Source organism: Centrocercus urophasianus, unplaced genomic scaffold (genome assembly GCF_019232065.1).
Source record: "Centrocercus urophasianus isolate 14NV4802_14NV808 unplaced genomic scaffold, USGS_Curo_1.0 seq_19, whole genome shotgun sequence".
NCBI lineage: Eukaryota > Metazoa > Chordata > Aves > Galliformes > Phasianidae > Centrocercus > Centrocercus urophasianus.
Genome location: NW_024884744.1, coordinates 13843670 through 13865722, shown reverse-complemented (window position 1 = coordinate 13865722; position 22053 = coordinate 13843670). Strand labels below are relative to the sequence as shown.

Below are 22053 nucleotides of genomic sequence, written 5' to 3'. Positions count from 1 at the left end.
GTGATGGAGCAAGTTCTGTTAGATCTCCATGTCAAACCACCCATTTTCTTTTTGACAGACTGGAATAGTTCTCACACAGGAATCATTCTTTCTACAAGTACAGCAGGATCCTCATTTGTGGCCTATTTTCTAGATGCTATAACACATATGAATTTCTATAAGCTGGAGAAGTATTAGCAAAATGATGGTTTTGGTTGATGCCAGCATTGTAAATTCAGATTATTGTTTGGCAGATTATTGCAGTGAGCTTAAATGACTCAAGTCTGATAAGCAAACTCCACCTCTCTGCAAGATAAACCAGCTTGAACGGCTCTTAACACAAGTACGAGTGTTTCAGAGAATCCTTTATACAGTCTGCTTCATATTACATGCCCCAAGAAGGATGAACTTTCCTTAGCTTATTATCATTACCTAGATGGGAATTTGCATCCAAGAGAAGCATTTCAATAGCTCAGAAGTTTTTTCTGAGGTACCTTCAGAAAAATTACACTTCACTTTTCAGCAACTGTGCAGAAGAATATCTTTCATAAGAAAGTCTAAACGTAAGAGCTTAGTATGTGATATTTTCTTAAAGTCTGATAAAAATTTAACTAGCTGGAATCCAAAACGTGATGCTAAATTGAGAAGCTGTTAAATAAAACATGGAGGAACAGACTCAGAGCATTCATTTGGAATTCTATTGTGGCCATTCTATATTTGGAGCCTAAATGTCTAAAGAATTACCTCAGATAACCTATGAAATATCTGCAGGGAAAAAAGGGCATTGTCTGAAGCACGACATTCATACGGCCTACATGAAGTGGAAAAGTAACTAAACGTTAAAAACACCTTTTTCTATACAGCCAATATAATTTACCTGATTAAAATAAATTTTGTATTTGCATTTAGAAGTGTTTAACTATTCAGTCCAGAATGGACAGCTAGCTGATGGAAAGCACAACAGAGACGAATACTAATGCAAGTTGGGGAAAAAGTTGAAAGGTTTTGCTGTCACATTTAGTTCTTTCTATAAAAAGGCCTATATTTCAGTGTTCCTAGGGCTGAAAAATAACTTCTCCCTTACTGCTCTTCAACTATTTGTGATAAGAACCACAACTGTACTCACCAATACCCAAGGTTGGTAAATATCACTCTGAGTTTGCCTTTCCAGTATTCAATTAATTAGTTGATCCTGATATATGAACCAATACTTCTGGGAGAAATCAAATCCTGATACTATGATAGAAGAGGTAACTGAAGACCCACTTTTCCTAATAGAATCTGCATGCTCCGTGAGCAAGAACAAGGCAACACTGCACTTAACTGCCTCTGGCCATGAGCTTAGCAGCTTCCAAAATTGCCTGTTAACTCCTCCCAGACAGAAGAACTTAGTGTTTCAGAAAACACTCTATGTTATACAAGATGCTATTATATTCAATTTCAAAAATATTAACATGTGCATGCACCTTTGGAACCAATAAAAATGAAAATAAATGCATTAAGGTAAGTCAAGATTTTGGAAAACTGATATTTATTTTCCTGTGCAGATTTTATCTTACAGGTAAATTCTGGCGGTGTTTTCAGTCCTATCCCACATCAACTCCACTTTTAATTTCGTGAATCAAAATTCTGTCATTTGCATTACACCAATAAAAGACTTTTTCTCTACAGATTCTCACAACTTTTTCATTTCAGCTGCTGTTATAACATGCAAAATAATGGTCATTCTTTTTTAACAGTATGAAAAAACTGTACGCCATTGAAACTATCCAGAGATCAATGTGAAACAACACTCCCCTCTATTAAAGTACTGCACAAGAAGCAGAAATCACCTACAGGGCATTATTCAGTTAAAACAGTTTCTTTTCAATATCAAGCTGTCCAGCACATTGGCAAGAAGAAGTAGAGAGATTTATTTTTTTCTTTAACTACAAATAATTAAGGGTAACTATATAGAATTTAATAAGCAAAGTACATGCTAGTGGTGACAGACATACATTTGGATTCAGTTTCTACATAAATATAATGCCAGATTTCCCTGTGTCTATTCATATTACTCTGCATAATTGAGAATTCATTGTCTACTGAATATTATGTGTAGGCAAAACAGCCGAAAATGTTCCCCAATATACAAAGACACCTTCATTGAATTTCTTTTTTTATAATTTTTAATTAGAAATATGATATAACAATTGGGTCTAACATAACTGGCAAGATCTCAACTCATATGCAAATATACTGTTATGAAGTTATGAAAAACATTTGCTACAATCTAATTACCTACTGTGCCTGTCAAACTTGATGCACTATTAGAGAATGTTAAAATTGAACACTGTGCATACCCACTCAAAAGCAGAAAGAAAATAGATAAACAGAAGAACAGCACATTGTTACCAGAAACCTGAAGCAATTAAGATTGCAAGAGTCAGCCAGAACTGCAATAAAACTGGGAGCTTTACTACCTCAATGTGGCAGCATCAGAAGACATGCAAGATGTAAATTGCTTAAAGATTTAATGAAGATAATGTGTAAAGAGTGCAGTAATACATGTGCTTTTGGTGGGGGTCAAGAAGTAAGCAATAGTTTGCCAATTATGCAAAAGTTTAGTCTTTAATTAGACATCAAGACAGAAAAGCACACTTAAGAGCTCAGAAAACATTAACACTGGGTTTTGAAATCAGAAAGACCAGTTTTCACTCAGAAAAGTCTTTTCATATATATGTGTATATATATGTATGTATGTATGGCAAATATACTGCAGGTGTTGGGTCAAAAGCAATCTAAGTGAAAGATGTGCAAGCTAAAACAGTTATTTTACTGATAAAGGACATTAGAATCTGGCATGGTCGATGGCATTCATTGACTAGCACTATCTCAAATTGTGTAGTGCAACCCAATATCTCACATTCTTAGTGGCAACAAAGAAGTCGTATAACACAAGGACAGCTAAGTTAGCATTCTAGCCCAAAGCAGAATCTAGTGACCATTTGCCAGAGCTGTTTGTTTCATTTAATAAATGTAAATTTGAATATAAATCATAAACAGTTTTTGAACATACATGTAGATACACGCTGCTTTTTCAGAAACAAATCAATGATTTGAGTTTTAATCATCAACATAACTTCATAATCACAATGTCTTCATAGTTTAGCTCGACTGCCAGCATCCATTCCATTAATCGAGAGGCATTTACAATACACTTTGATTATAGCATCTGAAAGCTGTTAAGTATGAGGGCTGCTCTGAAAGTAATGCCTCCTATTTTATGACATTGGCTGACAACATCAGTGTGGTGGGATGGCAGCAAAAGTTGAACCTTCCCATCAATATCCCATTACATTTTGTCACCGTGTGAGAGATGGCAGCAGAGGGGCAGTCTGACAGAATGGTGTCTGACACAGAAAAGCATTTGAAGCAAAGGACTGCCACTGAATTCCTCTGTGAGGAAAAAATTGCACCAAAAGACATTCATCAACATTTGCCAAACATTGATGGAGGCCAGTGGGCGTTAGCGCAGTGACATGGTGGGTGGTGTGTTACAGCAATGGCAACAGCAATGTGAAAGACAGGCCATGACCCAGATGGACACACAGACTGTTACAAGCACGCCGTGCAGGCTCTTGTTCATCCCTAGTGAAAATGCACAGCTAAAGTGGTGACTGTTGAAAAACAGTGCTGTGTAGCTGAGAATTTGTTCTATTCAACAATGTTATTGTGCTCTTTGTATCTGGAAACAAATAGGAAGAATTACATTCAGAATGACCTACATAAAAGCAACAAAACTTCCCTTCTCCCCAACTTGACTTCCCAGCACGTAAAGCAAGCCCTTCATATGCACAATCAAGCACGTGTCAAAAACTCACTGAAATCAGCACATCGTAGATTAAATGATTAAATGTTTGAAATCTCAATCATCTGTTAATTTATAAAAGGAAATGATTTGTTTTCTGTTCTTGCATGCAGCAATATCAGAATGACCTATCATTGCCGTTTTTACGTAGTTTTTACAATGATGATCAAAGAAACTTGGCAAAAAACACTTGTTTTCTCCTGCTCACAAACAAGTTAGAGAACCTTCAGACTTTACCTTTCACTTCCCTAATTTTTAAAATCTTTTTCTATTTATTTTAACATAAAAGGTCACTACATTTGTTTTACTAGCTGAGCACATCTCGAACTACAAATAATGTAACAAAGGTATTTCAGGAGACTGGAAAGAAAGGTTGCAGACAGCATTGCAGTACAACGAAAATTTGTGTCAGGAGGTGACAGCATGCCCGAGACTGAAACATTTTGCTGATGTCTGCATCCTTACAAGCAGTGAGGTGCTCTCAGCCCTGCCACCTCCCACTCCCAGGCTGGTGGCCATGCAGCAGCAGCTGAGCCTGCGGGAGCTCAGCACAGTTGCAGAGCTGCGAGCAGCCTTGCCTGCAGCCTCTCTCAGACTGAAGGACACAGACCAGGCCAGGTAACCCACAGGCACAGCACATGCAATAGGGCAGCAATCTTGATGATTGCTCTCCTCTAGAACTTTCTCTTTATCATGGGAAGAGCCAACCAATTTGCCAAACCTTACGGGTGGGATTCTTGTCATAGATCATCTTTGACCAATGTGGGAATTAATTTGATCTTGACTCAACTAAGTGTGCCTCTGAGCAAGCTGGTAACAGCTTTGATTCAGAGAGCTCAGGCAGGACTGGTGCTCTGCTACACCAGACAAATAGATAACTAAATTTTGTAATAAAGGTGAGTCTACAACAAGACTCACAATATATAACAAGTATTTAGCAGCTGTGTTATGGAATATCTGAAGAACTGTGTGTAGCTTGGGAAACAAAAGCTTTGTAAAGAATAGTTCCACATTATTAGATCTTCCTATTGCAGGTTCTCTATTATCGGATTTCATTATTTTAGTTTCTTCTCAGGAACTTACAATCAAGTAGTGCAGACTATACACCATCATTTAATTGCTTTGCATGCGCATAGAGTAATACACATCTTGAGCAATTAAGACCCAGAGGTGCTGATTACTTTCCACTCCTTTAGAAGCTAAGAAAACAGTGAAATAAAACAAGGATTCTTAATGAGACTCATGCAATTTAAGACCATTCAGTTTGTCTTCTGAAATAAAGAGAACATGTAAAACTTAGTTTTCAACATTAATTTGCTCAAAGGGTTTAAAATACACCTATAAGAAAGGCATTACATTAATACTTTTGGACTATTGAAATGAAATGAATGCTTTCAGTTCTACTTTAAGTCTACAAGAAAAGTTACTTCAGGGACAACAATATAATTGGTGTTTGTAAGTAATTCTCCCAAGTGATGAATTACTTCTGAGAAAGTTTATTTCATTCCTAAAATAAAATAAATTAACTAAGCTTTCAACCATTCAGTTAAGCCAACACCAGTAGTTTCCCCAAAGAAAATTGGTTTGAGACAAGAATAAACAGTGTCCATTTTTTAATGTTGTATAATCTTTCTCTGGAGGAATCTAATTGTTTTTGACACTTATCATTACCTCAGGGATCTATTTCTAACAGCAAAAGAGAAGCTTTGTTTTTCAGAATTATATGTACAGACTAAATGGAAAAATAGATGGATAAAATAGTGCATTTATTACAGGAATAAGATTTTGAATTTCAAAGAAAGAGAGTTTAATTACAGTTCAAGATAAACTACAAATGCTTTTCATTTGGTGTTTTTCACTATAGCACAGAACAATTTTTATACTCTTACTTAAAATTTTAGAAGCCAGAAAAACAGAAGCACTTGTAAATAATTAGCCACTCATATTCAGAATGAATCTTGAATTGCTTAGGGCAATTTTAAAGAGCCAAAGACTACTTCAATGAAAAGTAGAATGTACTTTAGCACAGTCTCAGAGGTGCCTACAGTTATGGAAATGAAAAGGTTATTTTGTGACTCTCCTGGATAGACACCAGAAGTCTGTTGGGGTACCATCTTCAAACCTGATACTAATGGACACTTTTATTGGTCTTACCAGCTGGACAAAGGGCTGAACTGACACAGAAGTAGGAAGTCCTGTCAAAGATGTCCCAGATGTATTGCCAGGACACTGACTGATGCACAGACATTCTAAATCAAAACACATCAGTTGCTGAACCCAAAATTAAGAAACTGATTTTTTTTAGCTTTAATCTACTTCCAGTTTGAATCTGTTTTCCTACAGAATAGACGACTTTCAGAAAGAGTTGACCATTAAGAATAATTTTTTAGTTCTTACCTCAAGTTCAAAACTGATATCAACAGAGACTCTATCAAGATGTACCTATACAAAGCTGCTTGTCTAATTAACTGCATCATACACATATATTATGTTCTCATTCCTAAAAGTTGCATAATTTGTTTAAAAATGGTGAGGTATTTCTAATTTGCTGATTAATAAACAAATGCTAAGACACACTTTGTGCACGAGAGCTTTCAAAGTTCATTATAAGCACTTGTGTTCTGTGACACATCAGCCAACCTAGATTCTCTGGGTTGGCAACTAAACTTATTGTACCTAACAGTGGATTGAACAAAATCTACTTTGTGCACCTTCACTGTGGCTCTCGTCTACCCACAGTGAGGCTGTTTGAGCAATTGCATACCAAGACTGGCCTCTTCTCAGGGAATGCACATGCAAACTGTAAGGACATTCACCCAGAGAAAGGTCATTCTATGCAGCAACTGATTTACAGTTGGTGTATTGGTGTGAGATCCAGGGCAAAGAGAAACAGACAAATCTACATTCCTCAAAAATTGTTCCTCCTTCAAAAAATTATTTGCAAAACCCAGCAGCTAAGGCAGGTTTATTGACTTCAAACACATCCCAAGGAGGAGATTTGCTGACGTTAATATACTGACTTTTGTAATCTGTAGGCATTCAGCTGGGAGAAAGCTGGATGTGCATCAAACTTGGCAGTGAAAGGACTGAGCAGCCAGGCAGCAACAAACAGAAGATTTCTGCAGCTGCAAGTTACTGTAATTAGTAAGGAGCATGCTCCTAGGACACAAAATTAGAACTAGACCATATCCATACATAATGAGAGGAATTTCATGTGGACAGTTTTATGACTCTGTTTGATTTTTGCTTGCTAGCAGATTTTTCAGGGTGGAAATTAACCAGATTGTGGAAAGGGAAAACATTGGAGCTGGCTCAGCAGGGTTAATTCTGGCATGATGCTGCATTACCAGTCAGCTGCAGTGCCCCAGCAGCACACTCCAGGGACCAGAGTAATTGTGCATGGAATTGGCAGGGAGTCAGGAGCTCTGTTAGCTCCTGATCAGCATTAGCCATTCTAAATAAAGCTCGGCTCTACATAGACAAATGTCGGTGACTCCACCTGACCCTCAACAGTACCCTGAGATCTTTTTCCACACGGAGTGCTATTTCCCCAGTAACAAAGGGAATGGAAAGTAGAATACAAGCAGAAAAAAAGATTTTTGCCAAAGCTGTCCCTACAGTTTTACCATACCCTTCGGAATACACTTCTGAAAACACACAGAAGCAGATTAGGAGGTTGAGCAAATTAACCTGTAGAAGATAGAAGACTCTCTGCATTGTCACAGTGGTGTAAATAAAACCAGCAATATAAGCAAAAGTGAAGTGTGTCTTTGATGTGCCTGCAACTGCAGAGGAAAATGTTTTGTGATAATGAGGAGAGTTTACTGGGCATTTCAGAAGTTTATTGACTACACAGGGAAACGTTTCCAGTGACACAGAACTAACCCACAGAAATTCAGACAAACCAAATGAACGATTCACAAAGGAGGATTAAACAAAGACCTTGCTGCAACTAAACCTAGGGCCAAAACCCATGATTGCTGGGGAAAAAAAATGAAGTTGTTTCAGAGAAACTGAGCAATCTATGCTTGGTTGATTGATAACTGATAAAAGAATTTTCTTTAAGAAAGTCAACAGTACCAGTACCCACTATCAAAATATTAAATACACCTGGCCCATCATTTTTAGTGTATTTATATATACACACACATTATCGGTGGGAGTCGTGTATAACTGTTAATCTCAAATGTATCATTATAGACAGTTATTTAAAATATTGCTTGACAGAAGTTACTGCTGCACAGCTTCAACAGTAGGTCACTCAAAATCTTTTCCAAAAAGTATACAAAGGTGCATTGAATTAAGATACTATGCTGTGTATTTAGCTAGAAGACAGCAAGAAGCTGAATCACTGCATGGTAAGAGAACCAATAGTATTTTGGTCATTTAATTTTCCTCAAAGAATTTTCCCCTTAATGGCAAAATATTTGGGAAAAAAAATGTATTCTCAGTGCTACCTCAGTGGTTCACAGGAGTTGCAGAAACCATTCACTCTCTCCTCTGCAGGCCATCCTCCTCAGCTAAATTAGCAAGTGGAGCCATCGGCCTCCTCCAGAAGCACTTTTCCAGAGGAAAATTGAAACTGTAAAATAACAATCAAGCTACAACTGCATCTGGAAGAACTCATTTCAGCCATTAGTCCCTAAAACTCAATCTGATCAATAAAAGCAAAACTTAGTGGTGGTGAAGAATGATACAGAACGAACCTGGCAAATTTCACAAAACTGTACTCTAGAGAAACTTCCTTTCCTGAAGAGTCTTCTCCTTTGATCTGGAGTAAGAAAAGATGCCATCCACCTCCAGACTGTTGCAGACAACTATGCGTTATGTCCTTAGCATGCAACTTCCATGTTCACTATTGCCTAAAGTGGAAATAAGGTCTAGGTTCTGTTTCTCCAAGTAAAAATAAATAATAGCACTACTTAAAACTAAACATGGTTATGATGGTAGACAATCTTCAGGAAATTTTATAAATTTGTCAAATGCTTACCAAGTTTCACTAAATTATTCAGTTCTGTAAAGCTGGAAAATATTTCTAATATTGCTAACTCTCTGCTGTAATTACTAATGCTGAGTGATAACATTTTACCTATGGAAGGAGCATGATTTGTACAACAAAACTCAATGAAAACTAATTGGATCATTCCAGTGAGTTCTCTACCATTCACTACAGAAATGCAAATCACATCTGTTACAGAAAAGAGAGAATAAAGTATTGTTTCACTTGGAAAGCCATCAGCAATGAAAAAATAACTTTTTTCTCTAAAATAAGAGCAAAATTTAAATAATATATTTTGCATCTAACTTTACAACCTCAAAAACAGTTCTAGAGACTGATTCTGCCTTTAACTCATGTAATTAGAGAAAATTCAAATAGCCCACCAAATGAATACGCTCAGCTCATATCTTATGCTACAAATTAACAAGCGACATCATCCTGGTCACAAATCTAATCCTTATATATTCCAGTTCATGTTCCAGGCAACATTTAATATATGTTTACTATTTTATCTATAGTATTACTATTCTTGTGTCATCCTATGGCAGATGTCTAAATATCTGCATTATAGCCCCAGGCTGTTTTAAGAAGGTGCAAAATTTAGAAATCCATACAGACAGCTGTAAAAATAATTTGGGTTGCTGAATGCACTTGAACAGTGGTACATAACATATAATAGGAACACAGAAATTCACAGTGCTTTTATACCCACAATTCTGAGAAAGATAAAGGAACACCTGGAACACTGTGCAGCATCATTAATGCATTTTTTTCAGACGTGGAATACAAGCAGGTACAGAAGATAAGGTCGCAGTCAAATTCTCTCAGATGCAGTATGTGAATTCACTAACTATCACTTTTGCTTTTAGCCAAAGAATTGTCAGTACTGAAATCAAAAATCCCACAATGCCACCGAAATGCAATTTGAGCATGAAAAGAAGCCATCAGGTTTCTTCAGCTTCAGGAGCCTTGCAAGAACCAGGCACTGAACAGCTGTCATTCTTATAAATGTAGAATCAAACCAGAAAAACCGTGTGTAGAAATAATTTTAAATACGCCGCCTTTTCATAGTCACAAGTAACTACTGACTCGTCTAGCTATAGTATCTTCTACATCATTCCAAACATTTTGGAGGTCAAAGCAAGGGCAGCCTGGTGGTTCTGGAGCACTGCTGTACATGAAGATGACAGAGCAGAACCTTGTTCTTCGCTTCCACATTAGCAAACAGAGCAGTGCACTCTTCCATTGCTCAGAGTATATTTAGTACATTAAATCAAAGCCTCTTTAACTGCCACATTTCAGAACACAGCCACAAGTGCTGTGTGATTAAGCCTGAATTTATTGATTTCCTCATTCTATTCTGATACCAAATGCTTCAGCTTTTCTGTTATGCAAGCTCCAGATTCACCCAATGATGTTTAAACTTCGTCCTTTCTTCCTGAGGTTCCCTATATTAAAAAAATAAATGCAAGCACACAGAATCATACTCCATATTTCCCTTGATCACATTTTACTTCATGAGCTCTAAAGAGACTATGAATGACTTGATATTCTACTCATCCCACAATTCAGTGATGGCAACCAGATCAGTTTCTGCACTGAAACATCCCTATCTCACTTTTAATTCCTTTGGTATTGACACTATTGCTTTTAGAACGAAAGAAAGCAGATTATCTCAAAATAAGAGATACAAGCCCCATCAGCAATTTTCCCATGTGGAATCCTGGGAAAACAGAGAGAGCTAGAGACAGATGAAGGTCAGTAACTGAAAACCAGCTAGACTGAGATAGCTTGAGATTTATAGGACAGAATTTGGAGCAATGAAAAAGCAAGTACAGAAAAGATAACTAAATGTTTTATTAAAGTAAGTAAACCACAGATTTTTAACTTCAGAATACACAACACCTACATCATCTCAGCTCGGTCAAAAAGATGATTTGTTGTTCATCCCACTTCCAACTGGCAGCATTTTTAGATTTTAAGAATTAGTTTCATTGACATGTATTTCCATAAACGTACAGGCACACAAGCAAGTTACTGCAGGATAAAGCAGCAGATAAACTTGCAGAGTATAAGCCACTTTAAGACATCTGTCTGTGCGTACATGCGTAGTGGTACTATGCAACAAGCACACATAAGCCTTCTCAAATGAACTTGCTTAGAGCAACACAGAATTGTAGAATAACTTTGTTTGGAAAGGACATCAAAGATCATCGAGCTCTCTTCATACAAGAGGTGCTCCAGCCCTCTGCTCATCTTCACAACCCTCCTCTGGACCTGCTCCAACACATCCACATCCTTCTTGTGGGGGAGGGCCTGGACCTGGGCACAGTGCTGCAGATGGGGCCTCACAGGGGCAGAGCAGAGGGGGCAATCACCTCCCATGTCCTGCTGCCACCCCTTGTGATGCATCCCAGGATGAAGCTAGCCTTCTTGGGGTGCATGTCCAGCTTTTAGCATGAGCGTTAACAGAATCAATAATGTGAACACAATAATATGAGTAATAATTTAACACCCAGTTTTCTTCTGTCTTGCTTTTGTGAATGCATTTATTCCTTTTTTTCCAAAAATCGCCATAAAACCTTTACAGTTCCCTCAAAAAACACAAAGAAAACATCTACTTCAAAGTGTTAGAGAAAAATAAGCTCTGAAGATCAGCAAGCGATACTCTACAGTTTTAGGATCATCTCCAAAATTAGATTAGATGATGCAATCTGTAAGTACACAGTGAAATATTAGAGAAAATTTTCTCCCTTGTCATCACTGAACTGTGCTTCTTAGAGTTAGAAGCTTCTGACTGAACATGCTGTTTATCAGAAAACACCAGTTTGTTGAGTAGAAAGAGTTTTGTGCTGACACCTCTGATTTGAGGAGGCCAAGTCACAGATCTGCTCAAGCTGGAAGCTTTCCGGTGAAGCCTCCCTCACTCACTTTCTGCTCAAAGACCTGTTACACAGTACCCTGTAAGGAGCTTGGAAGAGCTTCTACCAGCCAGCAGCTGCTTGTGGTAAAGGGCCCAAACAGGGATTACTTTCATACTCTAGGCAAGGAGCTTAGAGCATCTGAGAATACAAAATGGAACTGGATGTAAGTGTACTCTGGAAAAGAAAAGTATCCTCAGACCAAGAAAGCCCTGGCTGGAACTTGCTGCAGTACTGATTACAAAGTGAAAAGCATTTACATAGTGCAGAAAGCAACAAAGATGCTGCACTTACATACACTGTATGTCATTTCCACAGTAAGACCTACTAGCAAAGGTGTCATTTCAGAGTGTATTTCAATGGATTCTTCCTCATATAAACATTAAGTATGGCCAAATCACTACCTACTACATTTCACTAACAGAAAACTTTCTATATTCCTAAATTAAATATAGAGAGATTTTTTGCCCCTACAGAGGTCTGCTCCATCTCGCTGATAGCAGAACTTAATAATCACAGTGTTTACCCACATCTGATAAATCCATCACCCATCCAAAAGGCTTGTGAAAAGGCAAAATAACTACTGATCTATGATTTCTCATTTGCCTGCAAAAACTTTACAATTTTCCAAAGAATGATGTGTTGCTGGGGTAGAAGGGATTTTGGAAGCGAACAGCACAGCTCTAGAATTCATTCGCCTTACAGAAGTTTGTAGGCTCATTGCAGGAACACTCAGAAAACCAAGCACAACTGGTTACTGAGATAACTAGCTCTATCTTAATCTTTAAAGAAGTAAACGTAATGACTTTGAGTTTACGTCACCTTTAAGAGCCATCATCATGGAGCCTCAAGCAGCCCTTTAAACAAGACACTCCATGCTTCAGCATATTCTTCACCAGCCACGTTCTCCTGCATCCTCAGAAAATCATCAAGCACATCCATCACTTTAACCCAGTACCCTTCCACTACTGTTAAGACGCAATAACCAGCCAAATTTTAATGTTAGGGTCCTATTACAGTTATATAAATTAAATCTTAACTTGTCCCTCCCTCAATTAAACATGTTAATTTCCCAGAGGACTCAACACCATTTTCTTCATTTATTACACATGACATCATCATGAAGTGTGCTGTAGCCTTAAGGATGAACACAAGTACCTACATCAGGAATCCTCATGTAACTCTGCTCACAGAAGTTCCAAGCCATCCATACTCAGATGAGAATGCTTCTCAGATCCACACACAAGAACACAATTTTAATGCTCCATAATGACAGTAGATACCAGAAAACATCTCTCTCATCACAGACAATGGAGTTAGGACTCTCAACACAGGAGGTACTTAGTTCACAAATTATTAGACTTTACCTCTGTTTTTTTTAATTATGTTGATTTAAACTTGCCTGAAAAATAGATAACAATAGAAGCAGGTGTGCCTTATAGAGAATCAGAAGCTGTTAACAAGCTGCTAAGTCTCCATGAGACATCAGCCATAATTTTAGTTTGGCATTACTGTGATTGATTCTTAAATTTAATTTTGATCAAAAGTGTTTAATAATTTGCCTAAGTTTTCTATGGAAGAAGCCACATATCATAACTATTACAAAGGCTGGAGGTTTAGCAACAGAAATACAAACAGAATTTGCATTAAGTTTTATAGATTTGTTGAATTTTAAGCATTAGGACAGAATAAGCAGCATGAAAATTGCCATAGTGATTCACAATTACAGTTACTGTATTTAGTGACAAAAGTCACTACCAAGTACTTGAAAAGGAGATCACAGTAACATGACAGGTCTGGAAAATTACAGAAAATTGTCTACCTACTCTCTTTAGCCACATTAGATGATGCCCACCTGCAGCCCTTCAGAACTTCTCATTTGCCTTGTCCAATTTTTAAAGCACTGGCCTTGCTGCAAGATTATTTTTTATTCAGACTCTTCTTGGCTTTCTGCATACAAAAAAGTAAACCAGTTGTTTCTTCCAGGTTATCCTAATCCTTCCACATCTTCTAATCACTATTGCTGCCCCTCTGTGCTGGGCTCCTATCTATTTCTGCCTCGATTACCTTGTACATGAAGCTACCAGAAGCTGATTCCAAGGGATTAAGTACCACTCATTTATAGAAGAGCACAGCGTTCTAAAAGCTTCTGCTCCGTTTTGGCATTATCTGCACAGCTTTAAATGATTTGCATGTTGAGCACTAATGCTCAGTGAGGATTAGACATCATTCCTCCACCTCAGCACAAGGGTCTCCCAGCTGGTAATCACAGCTTCTGTAGGGACCATTCTCTCTCTCATGCGTTTGTCAACTTTCAGTTTTAGTAGGTCCAGTACGAAGGATCACATAAGGGCAACCTGGACTGAAAGTGAGGCTTGTTGTAAATAAAAGGAACCGTTTCTTGTTACTCTTTACAGCTCCCACTTCTGGATGTGCTCAGAGTGCTCTCTAAGTGACAATGTGACTGCTGTTGTAACTAATGCAATGTAATCAAGTGCAACAAAGCGCCCCAAATCATTAATATTCAGTAACCTCACCTCAGCACAGCAGCCCTATTTCCACGCTCTAATAGAATCCCATTCTTACCCCCTTCAAGAACTTCTTTTTCTCAATGACCTTTGCTACAGAAGTTTCTGTAATACTGATCACTGATCTAACACGTCTGTTTCCAGAGCAATGGAACATTACAAAGGGAAATCAATCAGTAGAGTGCCAGCTCCAATGCTTTGTGGAACAAAGTACTCGAAAGGGTTGAAAGTTTGTTTTCAGTAAGGTTTTGCTTCCATGCAACTTAAATATATTCTGATAGGCCACTGACACGTAATTCAGGTTAGTATTTAAATACGATGCATAAACCAACCTTTTAGACCCCCAGTTCAGAATGCAGAAGTTTTGCAGTGAGAAGCCCAAGCACAAGCCCTGGTACTCCAAGTCCCAGTCACACTATTTCACTTCCATAGCTGTACACTTTAGTCAGGGTTACAGCAGAACGGAATGCTGAGTAATGCAGTGCAATGGCTGCACTTAGTACAGGCTGCAGAATGTAAAACAAAACAATGCAAAGTTGAAAAACAATATGAGGCAGTAACATGCATAACTGCTTACATGCGGGCTACAAAACAGCTTTGAAAGCAAGAGTGCTTCCCTGTAAAAGATTACACCTTACCAACAGAACAACTTAATTAATTTTCCTATCAAGCAAGCATTACTTTTCTTAATTTCTATCTCCAAGTGCATTTCCACTGTTCAAAACTGCTGGAAAGCTGCAACAATTGTATTGCTGTTGAAGAATTTTTTTTCCCAACAATCCAATTAGAAATTATGTTTTGTGCAGCTCATATTGATGAGTTAGAAAGTTCTGAGCAGGAGGTATTTATTTTAGTATTGTCGTTATTTCTGCATGTTATGAATAGTAAAAATATATCGGAAAGTTGGACAAAACTTGTTATAAAGTCAAGAGTTAATTTAAAACAATAAATGATGCTGTGCAATGCCCATACTGAAGTGCTTTTACCTCCAGATTTTGATCTAAATGCCACTAAGACATTTTTAATGAAGTTCCTCCTACTCATGACAAACAGAGTGCTCTCAGTTGGTATGGATGCACTTCAAATATGGATGTCTTCATTTTGGAAACATCGCTCCACAATCACACCCAGGTGAGGTGAACTGAACTTGAGCTCAGTTCACCTTCCATTAACAACAACAACAGAAAAGGAAGGGGAATACTACTTAAGACTGCTCTCAAATACAGTAGTCAGAAAACAGGTAACCTCTCAGCATACATAAAGAATGGGGTTCAGCATTATTGGATGCAACAGACTGTATTTAGACTAAGTGGCAATCAACAGAAATTTGTTATCAGCTCAATCCATTCAGCTCAGGAAGGACACTGTAGGAAAGAAAAACAATATTCAGGCACAGAGAGAGAAGAATGGAATAACTCACTTTTAACATTAAAACAAACAAACAAACAAAAAAAAAAACCCCACACACAAGGGAATTCAATTAAATTGAAAGACAGAAAGTAAAAGCTAATAAAATGATATTTTCCATGCAATTAATCTGTGGGATTCATTGGAACATGAAAGTATGACAGCCAAAAACAGTAGCAGGAATAAATGGAAGACTTGATGTTTAGTAAGTGCACAACATATGAGAGAACCTTCCGTGCCAATTAATTCTTCAGCTCACTTTAGGGCTCTGTGGACACTGTTTTCCACAGACCCATGTTTGCCTATTTAAATGAAATTTGTCACACCATCTTCTAAGACACCCGGCCTGATCACATAATGAAGCTGAAATCCTGCTAAATGCCACCTCTGGATTTAATAATCTCAAAGTAGTATTTCCACTAAGGGCAATATGTAAAAAATCCTATGAGAATCCTCAAAGAGAGGGGAAGTGCCTCCTGCAATACTGAATGAAGTCATACAGGTCCACTGTTTGACCAATATTTCTCCTTTCTTTGTTTCACCACCTATATTCTGTTTCTTACCTTGTATTCAAGATAAGGCATCCTCCTGTTATTTTCCTAGCATATCGTGAGTCTGCTCCATTAAAAAGCATTTTCAAAGTTACAGACAAACAAATAGCAATATCAAGTTAAGTATTTCAAAGGAAAGTAAAATAATTGTAGGTTTTAAGCAGATAACATTGCAAAGTAATTCTCTCAGATCAAAGCAAATAAAAAATATGATGAAAAATAACATATGAAAAAGTTTATTCAGCTTATCTTCTACTGTTATTTGACTACTTCACATTTGATCTGTTTCTTCAAAATCTTTAATTACCATCAAAATTTAAAAAAAAAAAAAAAAAAAAAAAAAAAAAAAAAAAGAAAGTAAAACCAACACCTAAATGTTTTTCTTGTAGGATGGAGTTTTACAGAGCACTGTTCATTCGGTTCTTAACTGGCTTGACTAACACTTATAAAGAACTATTTTGAACAGATATTTAATTTTGAGAGCATTTCAGCAGACTGAAACAAACCGTAGATTCACAACAGTAACTACGGGTAAAAAAACCCAAACAACAACCACTGGCATAACTGAGGTTATTAAATCACTCCAGTTTTATTCTACAGACATTTAGAATAATTTGTTTAGATCCCATGGTAAGAATTACAGCACAATTCCTGAACAACTGCTTTGGAAATTGCTGAATTATACTTCTCTTACTCACAAATTTTCAAACAATATGCTGATCTGAAAAGCTAGAATTTGACTGAAAACACATTTTTACTACTGTTGTAGGAGAAAAAAAAAGAAAAAAAAGAAAAAAAAAAAAGCTATTATAATAGCTTAAATAAAATGTGGGATAAATTATTTTTCATGTTCAGTTTTCTGTGTTACCATTCCCCATATCTGACACTCAGTAGCCAGGTTCTAGAAATTCCTTAGTTTGCCTGGCAGCAGACATCACAGTTCATGAGGTATCTGGATAGCACAAAAACTCACAGAAAAGGCTGTAGGCAGAAAGGGGCACGAGGGATTCTCTAACTCAACTGAGAATCAAACACTCAGGCAGCTGGGGCATTGGTCCATCAAGGCCATGAATCTCCAAGGAAGAAGATCCTACAACCATTCCAAGCACCTGTTCCAGCGCTTGGCCTCCACCATTGCAAGAAATGTTTTTCTCCAATTTAACCAGAACTTCCCCTACTCCAATGTCTGCCACTTCTCGTCCTTGTACTGACTGCACCTCAGAACAGACTTGCTCCATCCTTCTCTGTGGCCACCCATTATGAAGCTGAAGATGGCACCTGGCTTCCTGTTCTCCATGAAAAGCAAACTGAGCTCATGCAGCCACTTTTCATGCACGGTACACGCGCCAGTGCAAATATTTAAATTCTTCAACTCTAAACCACTGTGAGAGTTCACAGTCAGTCAGCAGGAGGTGACCAGGTAGCTCAGAACTCAAGTCCAACTGTGCTCAGATAAAGCAAGGCTCCAGGGCTTACACTAACTGCATAATTTACTCTTGCTAAAGACAGAAGAGAGAACAGAGTGGCCACATAGCAAAAACACTTGCATCACAATAGATACATCATCTAAGAATATGCCCTTCATTAATGAGAACAGAAAATAATAGCTTCTTAAGTATGTTAGAGAACTCATTGTGAAGGATTTAGAGACCTTTCATTAGCGATGTCAGCACTTAATAGAAAACAGGAGCTCATGAAGAATTAATCAGGATAGTGACACAAAGGTGATTGAGCAGTTAGATTAAAGGATGTCCCTTTGCATAGCACTGTCTAGTGAAACCTGAAATAACCCGGCCAATGAAATTTCATGCTATTTTTTCAGAAGCATTAGACCACTGAGTCAAGAAATAACAATCCTCCTCTTTTTGCTACTACAGTACTTATTTCAACACTAAACAGCTACAGCAGTTACAGCAGCAGCCAGCACGCTGCTCTCAGAAGTAGAGAAGGGTCCTCCGCAGCCTTTGGAGTGCAGAGCACAGAGCTGCAGGCAGAGCACAGGGCAGGCTGTGCACAGCTCAGACGCTGCTCCTGTCCTAGCTCCTCTTACTGCCACAAACTGTGAAATTATGAAGCACTGAAGAAAAAGAGGCAGGAAAATTGTCAATCAAAGGAGAGAAGGGTGGGGGAAGAAGTAACAAGCATGCATGGTAGTATTTAAAAATTGTTGAACTAATGTTTCCTTTCACAAATCTTTTAGTGAAACTAGTATTGAACCAAATAACCATAATGCAATGTAATGCAATTAACTATGTTCAGATTTTTCATTTTCAAGCAAATAACCAAGTCCACCATTTTCTATTTAGATTGCATCTCATGCCTCTAAAATTATTCCAAAAGCTACTAACACAAATCACTTTTTACCTAGAACTCTCCTGATTGAGAAAAAAAATAATTGTACTGGATTACATGTGTGATTAGAAACAGCAAAAGTCATTAGACTAGTGGCTAGAAATGAAGGTTAAAGATCAATTCTCAAAGAAAAACACATGTAAAGGTTTAGGGGCTATGTCAGCACAAACCACTTGACAGCTATTAAAGTTGTTTCATTTTATTTAATCAAATTTTCTCAGTTTAAACTGAGAATTGCACAACTCCTGCAGAAAGGCACCTGAATTCGGTGCAATTTTTGTTCAGTTTCATAGGGAATATGTGTGATATCTCTGCTCAGCCCAAAGTTTAAGATTCCTCAACACACTGATTCTATTTATTCTTCACACAGACGAGAAATACAGCACAGAGGAGTGGGGGAAAAAAATCACATCCATGAAAAGAAGCGCAGTTAAAATACAGCAAGGTCCCACAACACAGCATCATAGAATCACCAAGGTGGGAAAAGACCTCCGAGATCATCCAGTCCAACCATCCACCTGTCACCAGTCATTTGAAGCCAAACAATCCATAACAAAACAATCTTGAAGTTCGCCAAACAAAGTACATTCAAACCCTAAGTAACTTGACACATACAGACATGAATAATGCATGGCGTGGATATACTAAGATCACTTTTGTTATATAAATTATGAGTAACAAAGCAGCTGTAACATAAGGTCATAGGATTGGATGAAGGCCAAGTTAAATACTTCACCTGGCGATAGGGAAGCTCTATCTCGACTTTTAGAAGTATCTCACGCACCTGATGACACTTTTGTTCTTTGCCTCTCTCCCCATGCCAGCATCAGCATCATCAAGTGCATCACCATCAGTCACAGGAAAATCTTCAATGACAAAATCTTGTGGCAATCTCATACTTTGTTATCAATCTCTCTATCTTAATAATTTCATTGCACCCAGTTGATTTGTAGGCACATATAGAACATTTTTCTTCCATTCTATGCCTTAATGCATGTGGGAAGGAAGAGAGAGATGTTGCCCTCCCTACAAGAACTAACACAAAAGTAATTATGTCTTTTGGCAGTTGTGGCTCCAAAGAACTCCACTTTCAACAAACTTACCTCCTATGATCCAGGTATTTGATCCAGGTAACCATTACTGTTCTTTTTGCCTTCTTCAAGTCCAACTGTCCAACAACAACCTCAGAAGTAACCACTCTAAATATATCCCACTGACCCACTTGGTCTAACCCATAGCTTTCTTCGTATCACTTAAGAGTTAAAAATTCTTTTATTTGTTAGTGTTGAATCGGTGAACGTGACTGTTTCCATCTGAATAACAGCAAAACACAAGAATTAATGCATCCGTGCAGTATTTTTTCATTTTCAATTTTGATAAATGAGCAAAACCTCAACTGTGGATAACAGCAGCATGCTTACATTATCCCTTTACATATTAAGTAACAACCTGCCCGCTCTCTAGTTAATTAAGGTAACATTTCAAAACCCTATCAACTGCTCAGAGTTGATGCCCACACTTCAGCTGCTGACACAATAGCCAGCAGTGGCATCCATTTGTTTATCGGTTTCTTTTACAAGAGCCACTGCTCAGTACTTCATAAAAAGAAACAAAACGCACGGCGCTGTGAGCCTCCCCTCATCAGTTAATAAAACCGCTGTGAAAATATTGCCTCGCTCTGTATTGAAGAAACAATTAAAGCCGGCTCCCCAGACGCGACGCTTCGCAGGAGGTGGGATGCCAGCAAGAGTTCCATTTTACAAAGTCTTTAGAAAGGTCATTAATCTTTTAGTCATGGATGTGGACGCCGGAGCCTAACAGCGGCGAGCAGAGCAAACGCGCAGCGCTGTCTCTTTGTAGTGACAGAAGCGCGCTAAACTCTTAGGAGACCGGCAGCTAGAATCAGCCGAAGAGAACTCTACTTAATCCACGGTAAACTCTGATTTTACAGAATCTCATTAACGTTAATATTTTCACTTTCGTTGCTACACGGACCCAACTGAGCCGCCTTCAGGCAGGTGCCGCACCGGGAGCGCAGCGCTCCTCCTGCTCTCTGACTTCGAATTCACCTGCACGGCGAGCCTTCGCTAAGCGTGTTCTCCCATATATCAACTGTACGATTTAGGTACGCCGTAACCAAGGAACAACTGCCCCCCAGTCAACCCCCCCCCCCCCCCAAAAAAAAAAAAAAAGAATAAAAAAGACTGTTTCCTTGAATTATGGGCTGCCACACTGGAGCCCTCGGGGCACGCAGCGTTCCCCCATGCACTGCAGCCGCCCCGCGCGCTCCGTCCGGCGCTGCCGTCACACACAGCGCAGCCCCTCACACGCGCAGGGCCCGAAGCTCGCTGTGCCCGCGCCCGCTTCTCCCAGAAAAATAAGTTATTCTGAATTGCTGAACGCGATAACAAAAGCATTTCATCCTTAGCGCTAGAGACAAAAAAGATGCCTTCACGTGACAGTGCGATTTTAGATTACCCTGCACGCTGCTGTGCGTCGGGAAGGCACCGCCGGCAGTTTGACGCCATCAGCGCTGCCCCGGGCTCTCGGACCCGCCAGCAGCCCGGGCCGCGCCACCCAATGCACCGAGACGTGACGGAGCGTCAGCGTTCGGCGCAGCTTTCGAGGACGGTTCTTCTCACCGTGAAACGACCGATACTGAACCGAGGGAGAGAGCCGGCCGTGCCGCGGTGACCGCCCTCGGACGGCGCTCCAGGGCCCCCCCCAGCCGACCCCCGCCGGCAGCACGCCCCCAGCAAGGCCGGCGCGGACAGGGAGGCGCCCGCGGCCGGGGCGCGGCGGCCCGAGGACGGGACAGAGCCGTCCGCAGCCGGCGCGGGGACGCCCAAGGGCAGGGGCGGGAGCGAGGACGCGGCGCGGAGGCCGCCCTTACCTGGCAGGAGGCGCCGCTGACCCCCGGCGGGCAGGCGCAGCGGTAGGCGGCCGCGGACGAGAGGCGGCGGGGCGCGGCGGGGAAGCAGGTGCCGTTGTTACGGCAAGGCCGGCTGAGACACGGGTCCGACCCGGGGGGCGCGGCCGTAGCAGGCGCGGGGAGGCAGGCGCGGCGCTGGGCCAGGGCGAGCAGCAGCAGTAGCAGCAGCGGCGGCGAGGCGGCTCGGGGCATGGCGGCCGGGGTGGGTGCCGCTCCGCTGCGGGCACCGGCGGGCAGAAAAGGAGGGGACGGACGAAGGGATGGATGGAGGCGGCGGCCGCCCGGCTGCTCCCTACCCCCCGTTCCCCGGGCAACGTGCGGGCGGGGACTGGGCGGGGAGGAGCCGGCCGCCGCGCCCGGCAGGGGGCAGCCGCCCGCCCTCAGCGCCGCCCGGACCCGGAGCCGGGCTGCAACGGCGCGGGGCGGGGCGCGCGGACGCGGGGCAGCGGGAGCCGAGCGCGCGTCCGGCCCTCCTGCTGCTGCTGCGGCGGCGGCGGCACGGAGTAGGGGGGAGGGCGGCCCTGGGTTCAGCGC

General features: G+C 40.1%; 2 protein-coding genes across 2 annotated transcripts in view; one reads left to right on the top strand and one right to left on the bottom strand.

Annotated features, from left to right (window-relative positions):
* DNER (delta/notch like EGF repeat containing) overlaps window positions 1–21711 on the bottom strand; it is a 106978-nt gene extending 85267 nt beyond the window's left edge. Inside the window, exon 1 of the mRNA XM_042820887.1 lies at window positions 21481–21711. Coding sequence (XP_042676821.1) covers window positions 21481–21711 — 231 coding nt within the window. The remainder of the gene's footprint in view (window positions 1–21480) is intronic.
* Window positions 21710–22053, top strand: part of LOC122161443 (collagen alpha-1(I) chain-like) — a 638-nt gene continuing 294 nt past the window's right edge. The window contains exon 1 of the mRNA XM_042820886.1: window positions 21710–22022. Within this exon, the coding sequence (XP_042676820.1) occupies window positions 21710–22022 (313 nt within the window). The remainder of the gene's footprint in view (window positions 22023–22053) is intronic.